Raw genomic sequence first — 9,875 nt, forward strand, 5'->3', positions numbered from 1 at the left:
TCTAATCAGAAAAATCTGTGAGACTCATCTCTAATTAACCACCAAAGTGTTGGAAGTAGAACTGTGTTTCAAGTAGTAGAATACCAGCCTGATGTGGAAAAACTCAGGGGACAAGTCCCCAAGTTCAAGCCCCAGTACTGGTACAAGAAAAGGGTGGTAGAACTCATGGGGATCCAGGTGGAGGCTCCTTTAGCCTTCATAGAAGAGTATTGGCAGAAAAGCCTGGGCACCCACATGGCTACTGAGCATCAGGCGTCAGCACCACATCCCTGCAATTCTACAGGGGATAACTGAGTGGAGTCCTTGGCAGACTGTGACTCAACCCTAGGTGACTTCAGCTACCTTGAGAAAAATTGAGGAAGAAAATCTTGCAGGAAGCTGGGAGCCGGTGCCTCATGCTGTAATCCTAGCTACTCAGGAAGCTGAGAGCTGAGGATCAAGGCTCAAAGCCAGCCCAGGCAGGAAAGTCTGTGAGACTCTTATCTCCAATTAACCACCAGAAAACCAGAAGTGGCGCTGTGACTCTAGTGGTAGAGCGCTAACCTTGAGCTGAAGTGCTCAGGGACAGCACTCATGCCCAGAGTCCAAGCCCTATTGAGGTGCCAGACTTTGAAGTCAGGCACCACCAGGTGAACCCCATTTTAGAATCGAACCCTGAGCCAATCAGATTTGTACCCGTGTTCTAATCTTGCTTGCACAGCTGATTGTTGTAACCTTGTTCTTTGCCTTTATAAGTCCTGTATAATCACAGCTCGGGGCTTCCTCCTAACCTCCGCTGTGTCTGTGGGTAGGACGAGGCCCGAGTTGGCAGCTCGTTAAATAAAACCTTGCCTTGCTTTTACATTTCGGAGTGTCTGAATCTCGGTGGTCTTCTTGGGGGTGGTCTTGCGACTTGGCACAACACTATGACCAATAATAACAAAAATAACCTTGTAAGAAGAGGGTGCTAATGTACCAGCTGAATATCAGTAGCCACATGGCACAGAGATGTTGATGGACCCTTGTAAGTTGATACATATGAGCTTACATATGAGCTCACTCCCTGGTTAGGTCATTGATAAAATCAAATGTGAATGTGTGTTCATCAATAATACGTGTCATGGCCACCAGCGCCGCAGCCGTGCAAGACCCGCGAGGAGATCAGCCGCCTGCCCTTTTCTTCTCGCCTGCCACCCACGTCCTCAGACTTGTTCCAACAATCTGTTAAAACATGGTGGATTACTATGAAGTCCTAGGCGAGCAGAGGCAGGCCTCAGCCGAGGACATCAAAAAGGCATACTGGAAACTGGCATTAAAGTGGCATCCAGATAAAAACCATGAGAATAAAGAAGAAGCAGAGAGAAAATTCAAACAGGTAGCTGAGGCATACGAGGTGTTGTCAGATGCTAAAAAACGGGACCTCTATGACAAATATGGCAAAGATGGATTAAATGGTGGAGGAGGAGGTGGAAGTCATTTTGACAGTCCATTTGAGTTTGGCTTTACATTCCAGAACCCAGATGATGTCTTCAGGGAATTTTTTGGTGGAAGGGACCCATTTTCATTTGACTTTTTTGAAGACCCGTTTGATGACTTTTTTGGGAGCCGAAGGGGTCCTCCAGGAAGCAGAAACCGAGGTGCAGGCTCGTTTTTCTCTGCCTTCAGTGTATTTCCATCCTTTGGAGGGGGATTTCCTTCATTTGATGCAGGATTTACTTCCTTTGGGTCCATGGGTCATGGAGGCCTCACTTCTTCCTTCTCTTCCACATCATTTGGCGGTAGTGGATGGGCAACTTCAAGTCTATATCAACTTCCACTAAAATAGTGAATGGCAGGAAAATAACTACAAAGAGAATTGTTGAGAATGGTCAGGAAAGAGTAGAAGTTGAAGAAGACAGCCAGTTAAAGTCCTTGACAATAAATGGTAAGGAGCAGCTGCTATGATTGGATAACAAGTAACTCAACGCACGCATTTAACAGAAATGTTAAACAATAACAAGCACCATTTGAGGATTAACAGGAACATTTTTTTGAAGATTTCAAACGAACTCGACTTTCAGTATAACTGCACCTAATCTAAAGTATTTATAAGCAGCTCATCAGAGCCTCTATTTGTCATAGACTTTTGAGTTTATTGTTGGGACCACACAATAGGACCATTTTTTTTGTCTTTAAAATTGTTGTAATGTCTGTGTGCACTTTGCTTTTTTATTAAACGTAATCCAAGGTGAGACCCGTGACTCTTGCATAGAGCTAGGACAAGCTTGTACTCTAACACCAGCATGGATCTGCTTTCGTTGTGTTTGGAATGTGAGCCACCTAGTTCAGCCTGCGGTGAAGTTGACATTGCCAGGAGGAACCTGCTACAGAAACAATTCCAGTTTTTTTTTTTTTGTTTTCAGTCATGAAAGATTTAATACATTAATGGTAATACATTTCTGGTTTATTATAAATTAAGGATGTTTTCTAGTTGTGCATGAATGCTGGCAACTTAGTAAGTTTTGACAACTGTTTAAATAATGTAATGTTAGGCTTAGGTTAAGAAAAAAACAAGTTGGTAAACTGGCTCTTTGTCATTGCTTTAAAAAAAGAAAATAAATGTGACTGTGTTTGGTGCAAAAAAAAAGAATATGTGTCATAAATATTTTCTTTTTCTTTTTTTTCTTTTGGTTGGTCTGGGCCTGGGCGCTGTCCCTGAGCTCTTCAAGAGCTCAAGGCTAGCTCTCTAGCACTTGAGCCAAAGCACCACCTCTGGCTTTCTGGTGCTTAATTGGAGATAAGAGTCTCACAGACTTTGCTACATGGGCTGGTTTTGAACTTTGATCCTCAGATCTCATTCTCCTAAATAGCTAGGATTACAAGTACGAGCTACCGGTGCCCTACTGTCATAAATATTTTCTTTTACTACTGCCTGTAATTTGAAGTCCTGAATTATTATCGTGTGTATGTGTGTGTGTGTGTGTGTGTGTGTGTGTGTGTGTGTGTGTGTATGCTAATATTGGAGCTTGAATTCAGGCACTGGGCACTGACCCTGAGCTTTTTTGCTCAAGACTAGTACCCTACCACTCGAGCCACAGCTCCACTTTCAGCTTTTGGTAGTTAATTGGAAATAAGAGTCTCAAGGACTTTCCTGCCCAGGCTGGTCTTGAGCTGTGATGCTCAGATCTCAACCTCCTGGATTGCTAGGATTGTAGGCTTTGGGCAGCAGGAGCTACAGATGCCTGGTTTCCAGCTTGGTTTTTCTGCTGGTAATATGGCCTAGTGGTAAAATACTCGCCTCATATACATGAAGCCCTGGGTTTGATTCCTCAGCACCACATATATAGTGAGGTGCCAGACTTTGAAGTCAGGCCCCACCACGTGAACCCCATTTTAGAATCGAACCCTGAGCCAATCAGATTTGTACCTGTGTTCTAATCTTGCTTGCACAGCTGATTGTTGTAACCTTGTTCTTTGCCTTTATAAGCCCTGTGTAATCACAGCTCGAGGCTCCCTCCTAACCTCCGCTGTGTCGGTGGGTAGGACGAGGCCCGAGTTGGCAGCTCATTAAATAAAGCCTTGCCTTGCTTTTGCATTTCGGAGTGTCTGAATCTCGGTGGTCTTCTTGGGGGTGGTCTTGCGACTTGGCACAACATAGAGAAAAGCTGGAAGTGACACTGTAGCTCAAGAGGTAGAGTGCTAGCCTTGAGCAAAAAGAAGCCAGGGACAGTGCTCAGGCCCTGAGTCTACATCCCAGGACTGGCAACAAAAACAAACAACCAGCTTGGTTTTGCTAATGTTGGCCGCTTAAGCCAAGGCTGCAACCATTAAAAAACTATATAATTTTATTGTTATTATGAAGGTATTGTACCATTTCACAATTCAGGTAATGCATACATTTCTCTTTCCTTCACTTTCCTACAATTTCTTTCTCCTGTCCCTGCCCACAAGTTGCATAGACAGCCGTGTGTATGTGTGTGTGTATGTGTGTGTGTGTGTGTGTGTGTGTATGTGTGTGTCTGTCTGTCTGTTTGAGCTCAAGGCCTGGGTGCTGTCCCTAAGCTTTTTTTTTTTTTTTTTTTTGGCCAGTCCTGGGCCTTGGACTCAGGGCCTGAGCACTGTCCCTGGCTTCTTTTTGCTCAAGGCTAGCACTCTGACACTTGAGCCACAGCGCCGCTTCTGGCCGTTTTCTGTATATGTGGTGCTGGGGAATCGAACCTAGGGCCTCGTGTATCCGAGGCAGGCACTCTTGCCACTAGGCTATATCCCCAGCCCCCTAAGCTTTTTTTTAAGGTTAGTGTTCTACCATTTGAGCCACAGATCCTCTTCTGGCTTTTTGTGGTTAATTGGAGAGGAGTCTCACAGACTTTCCTACAGGGCTGGCTTTGGACCATGAGCCTTAAATCTCAGCCTCCTGAGTAGCTAGGATTATAGTTGAGGGCTACTGGCACTGGGCTTTAGACAGCCATTTTGGAGGGAGGGGTCATTTGTAGGGCTTGAATTCAAGCCCTGGCACTTTCGCTGAACTCTTTTTGAGCCACAGTGCCACTTTTGGTTTTCTAGTGGTTAATTGGAGATCAGACTCTCACAGACTTTTCTGCCCAGGCTGGCTTTGAACAGTGATCCTCATATATCAACCTTCTGAGTAGCTGGAATTACAGACGTGAGCCACTAGCATCCAAATAGATAGCCATTTTTAATGCCTACTTAAAAAAGGCTTGTCTGCTCATGGATTTGCCAGGTTGCTAGCAACAGTCACACTGGGTTCTCTCTCTCTCTCTCTCTCTCTCTCTCTCATGCTGGTACTGGATTTTGAACTTAGAACTTGAGCCTGGTCCCCTAGTGATTTTGCTCAAGGCTGGCACTTTACCACTTCGGCCATGCTTTCACTTCTGGCTTCTTTTGGTGATTAACTGGAGATAAGCTTTTCCTACATGGGCTGGCTTCAAACCATGACTCTCTGCTATCAATCTTCTGAGAAGCTACGATTATAAGTGGGAGCTACTGGCATCCAGCTTCACTCTGTTTTCTAACATAAAAAGATTAATAAGAAAAACATCACTGGTATAATTTATTCTTTAATGGCTGACTCTGTATGGACATAAGATTTCCCACATTTGCTGTGCATTCAGTCACACAAAGCTGATTTCCTGAAGTACATTTAAAAAAAGACTGATTTTACATACACAGTTGAAGAAATATGCATTTCACAGCTACCATAAAAGATTGGGAGGTGCTGGAGACCAATGGCCTTCACCTGTAATCCTAGCTACTTAGGAGACTGATATCTAGGATTAGGGTTCAAAGCTAATTGCGACACTTCTCTCAAATTAAGCACCCAAAAGCCAGAAGTGGAATTATGGCTCAAGTGGTAGAGTGCTAGCCTTGAGAAGAAAAAAAATTTTAAGGTCAGAGACAGTGCCCAGCACTGAGTTCAAACCCCAAGACACCCCCCCCCCTCTCTCTCTCTCTCTCTCTCTCTCTCTGGCTCTCTCTCCTTGTCTCTGTCTCTGTCTGGCTCTCTCTCTCTCTCTCATACATACATACACACATACATATACACACAAAACAATGGAGGACACCTATGTTTCTAGGTTCACATTTGACTATAGGCAACAAGTCCTCTCATCCCTCATTTCCCAGTGGTGGGTTCTGAGAAAGACCCTCAACACAGAAACATTGGCTAGGGATGTTGGAGAAGGAAGTGAAGCCTCTTCCTGCTCTAGAAATTAATGAGACAAGGTAAGGCTTGGAGTAGCAGCCACCAAATCACTAATAAGTGAGCAACATTTACCTAAGAAGAGATCTAGGAGAGGAGAAAGAAGAATGGACCCAGAGAGAAACTGAGTTTTGTTTTCATCAAATGAGCTCTGATAGGCTACTTGTTAGACCATAACAATACCTTGTTGCTTAGGACAGTTTAAGTAAAACTCGGGTTGTAAGCACATCAGAGAGATCACATACTTGGAGAGGTGCTCAAAAGCAGGTGGGAAACTACTATAATGCATCTAAAATGAGATATCTGTGCAGTATAACTTATTCATTTTCAGATGAGTACTGTTGTAGACAGCAGATTGAGATAGGTCTCAATGACAATGTACTTCTGAGAACCCTTGGATTGAGAAAATTTACCATGCATATTCAGGCAGGTGGCATGGGGCCAAGATACTTAAAAGGCCGGAATATGTCTGACATCTTCAAAGACCAGCAAAGATTTATAAATAAATAAATAAATAAATAAATAAAAGAGGGCTGGGAATGTGGCCTAGTGGTAGAGGGCTGTGAAGCCCTGGGTTTGATTCCTCAGCACCACATATACAATAAAAGCCAGAAGTGGTGCTGTGGCTCAAGTGGCAGCGTGCTAGCCTTGAGTAAAAAGAAGCCAGAGGGCTGGGAATATGACCTAGTGGCAGAATACTCGCCTTGCATACATGAAGCTCTGGGTTCCTCAGCACCACATAGATAGAAAAGGCCAGAAATGGTGTTGTGACTCAAGTGGTAGAGTGCTAGCCTTGAGCAAAAAAGAAGCCAGGGACAATGCTCAGGCCCTGAGTTCAAGCCTCAGGACTGGCAAAAAAAAAAAAAAAGAGAGAGAGAGAAGAGACCAAGCATGGTGGTCATACCTGTAAACCTAGCTACTTGGGAGACTGATCAAGTCCATAAGAAGAAATTACTAAGTAGACCCCCACCCAACAAACAAGTCAAGTTGAGTGGTCTAGGCATGTCATTCTAGTCTTGCAGGAGACCTTAAGGAGATGTGTTCTGAGGCTCCTTGGGGGAAGAATGCAACACCAACCTGAAAATAAGTGGAAAGGGCTGCCCATGTCATTGTATTGCTATTATTTAGATGCATGAGCAGACACAGATTGTGCAGTATACTAATATCCTCTATGCCCTTCACGTTTGTCTTCCTGTTCTCCCTGCCCTCCAGGCCTTACTGATTTCCCTTCCCTTTCTCCCTGGGAAATATTTGCTTCTACTTGCTGACAGGATTATAGTACAGAGATAAATATATGGCAGGAAGGACTGTGGGGGTGGATCTACAGCCCCCATGACAGGATCCAGTGGTGGCAGCCTCTGCGCTGTCCCCATGGAAGAAGACAGGATGGGCAGGTTATGCACGCATATTCTCTTCAGTTCCTACTGAGGAGTGATGCTGAACAGTACTGCCCACCATAGTGCTGGACACCATGGCAGAGCGCCCAGCACCCAAGGCTACAAAGGTCCTGACCTCCTTTCTTTCTCCATCACACTAAATCAGCTGTACCTAAGTTCTGTGGGTACACAGTAGGTGCTCAGTAATGTGTATGTCCCTACATCCCTTACTCCAAAAAGAACAAATCCTAAAAAGAAGAGTAGAGTAAACAATGCAAAGCCAGTGGATTGATAACTAAGTCTTCTGTGTTTAAGTCTTATGACTCAGTAGCAGTGGGGTGAACTCAGCCAACAGCAGAGCAAATGCTCTGGCCTTGGCAGCACCCTATGCTGACCATGGCCACAAAACCCAAACACAACCAACCACAGGTCTAACTGACTGGTTGTTTTTGTTTTTTTGGTTTGTTGGGGTTTTTTTCTGAGTACTGGGTTTGAGTCAGTGACTCCCCCTTGCTAGTCAGGTTCTGCACCACTTAAGCTTCCTCTCCAGTCTTGCTTCCACTCTGATTCCACATTCAAAAGTGAGAGAGGATCATTCTGAAAGCTATCAGCTCATGTAACTCTGCTGAGAATCCTCCCTTGTGTGTTTATTTCACACTATGTAAAAGCTGAATTCCCTACAAGAATCCACATGCTCACTGTGATCTACCTCTGACTGTCCTCTCTCCACTCTAGGGTCTAGCTACACTTCTCTTAGACCACAGAACCATCTCGCTTTGGGATAGATCTCCCTAGCTAGCTATGTGCATGGGTAACTATCATGCTATCATATAGTGTTTGCTAGAATGTCACTATATATGATGGCTTCGATGGGGATTGATGGTCTATCAAAGCTTCCTATGACCCAGGAATGGTGGCACAAGCCTGTACTTGCTACTTGGAACACAGTGATCAGGAGATTCCAGTTCAAGGCCAGCCCAGGAACAAAGTTTGTGAGACTTGTCTCAAACAATGACTATGCATAGTGACTTGAAAAGCATAATACCTGGTCACAGTGGTTCATAGCTGTCTCTAGTGATACCAGGAAGCTCAAGTAGAAGGATAGTAGCCCAGGCTGGACTGAGTATAAAGCAAGACCCTATCTCAAAAGATCACCAACCCAGAAGAAGCTGGGAGCCTGGTTTGGCTCAAGTGGTAGAATGGCAGCCTCACAAGTGAAAGGCCCTGAGTTCAAGTTCTAGAATCATCCACTTCCCATAAGCTTCAGGGGGCCCAGTATGAAGTGTTAAGAGGTTGAAAATTTAATGGCTGTGGTTTTTAGAGGCTTTTGGAGGAAGTTAGTAGTAGATAGGGACACTAATTATGATCATGTCCCATGATTAGATCCTGATAGTCCTTTCAGAAAAGAGAAGAAGAGACAGATACTTGTCCACACTCATACTCCCTCTCTCTTAGAACTTGGGGCTCATCTGGGAAGAAAGCCTTTAGCAAAAAAAGAAGAGTGAATAGTTTCAAAACACGTTGCAACTATATATGAAGGCCTTTGTAGGAAACAGGAAGAGCAAATAATTTCCAAATTCACTGAATGTACGAAGATGGCATAAGAGTGTTAATGAAAGCTATTATCCAAAAGGGGGTTGAGGAGACATTAAAAGAGAAAGGACAAGAGAAATTTGTTCTGAGCAAAATATGTATGCACCTCTGAAACGGCTCTCTTCATGGGGGCCAACTGGAGTGGGGAGCACTCCAGAGGATCAATCAGGATGGATACTTGAAGTAGCTGAAGTAGTTTGTTGACTTGTATGAAAATTGAACAATGAAACCTGTGAAAATTGATTTAAGAAGGAGGACTAGGGTAAGAGAGTGATAACTATATTGTGTGCATCTGTGGAAATGTCACAATGCATCTCTCCTTGTACAATGAATGCTTGCTCATTTTAAATATTGTAAAAGAGGAGGGAGGAAGATGAGACCAACACCCAGAGATACACACCTGCACTCCTTGTCTCTTGCATCTTGGGACTCTCCCAGAAAGTCATTACCAGATGCAACCCTTTGTCCTTGAATGAGAGCTGTGAGCCAACAAAATCTGCTTCCTTTTCTATCTCATTTTTACTCTCCTTTTCATTTTTTGAGATAGGATCTTTCTTTGTAGCTCAGGCTGGCCCAAACTTCCAGTCCTCATGCCGCAGCATGTCTGGGATTATAGATGTGAGCCAGCAATGGCCATCTAAACCTCCAGCTATAATTTACCTAGTCTATAGTATATTGTTATTATCAACAGAAAATGCTTCAGCACAGATTATCGATGAGGCTTACTTTAATTGCCCTGTTTAAAAAGTTACATATAGGCTGGGAAGGTGGCTTAGTGGTAGTGCTTGCATAGCATACATGAAGCCCTAAGTTTGATTCCTCAGTACCACACATACAGAAAAGTCCAGAAGTGGTGCTGTGGCTCAAATGGTAGAGTGCTAGCCTAAGAAGCCTAAGGACAGTGCCCAGGCCCTGAGTTCAAGCCTCAGGACTGGCAAAAAAAAAAAAAAAATGACACATACCTTCCTCTGATCTTGTATTATTCTTGAAGAGCTTGTAACCTTGCCTGTATTTGCATGGCACTCATTGGAATTTGCACCTATAAACATTTTATAAAAAGAGTTAATTTCTTTTTTTAGATGTTTTCTGCTTTGGGGGTCTTGGGTATTTTCGACACCTCTAAAGGTAACTGGTTGATACAGGTACTTGAGAAATATTCGATGACTTAGAGGCTCCAGTCAAGGCCAGTGTGGCCATGAGGCTGCGGATGGACTATAGGGACTAGACTA

General features: G+C 43.9%; 1 protein-coding gene across 1 annotated transcript; it reads left to right on the top strand.

Annotated features, from left to right (window-relative positions):
* The first annotated feature begins 1,090 nt into the window (after positions 1–1,090).
* Positions 1,091–2,611, top strand: LOC125358524 (dnaJ homolog subfamily B member 6-like). The gene is given in 2 exon segments (XM_048355709.1): positions 1,091–1,760; positions 1,763–2,611. Coding segments are annotated over 2 exon segments (711 nt in total). The 5' UTR covers positions 1,091–1,210; the 3' UTR covers positions 1,924–2,611.
* The last annotated feature ends 7,264 nt before the right edge of the window (positions 2,612–9,875 follow it).

This window comes from Perognathus longimembris, chromosome 10 (genome assembly GCF_023159225.1).
Source record: "Perognathus longimembris pacificus isolate PPM17 chromosome 10, ASM2315922v1, whole genome shotgun sequence".
Lineage (NCBI taxonomy): Eukaryota > Metazoa > Chordata > Mammalia > Rodentia > Heteromyidae > Perognathus > Perognathus longimembris.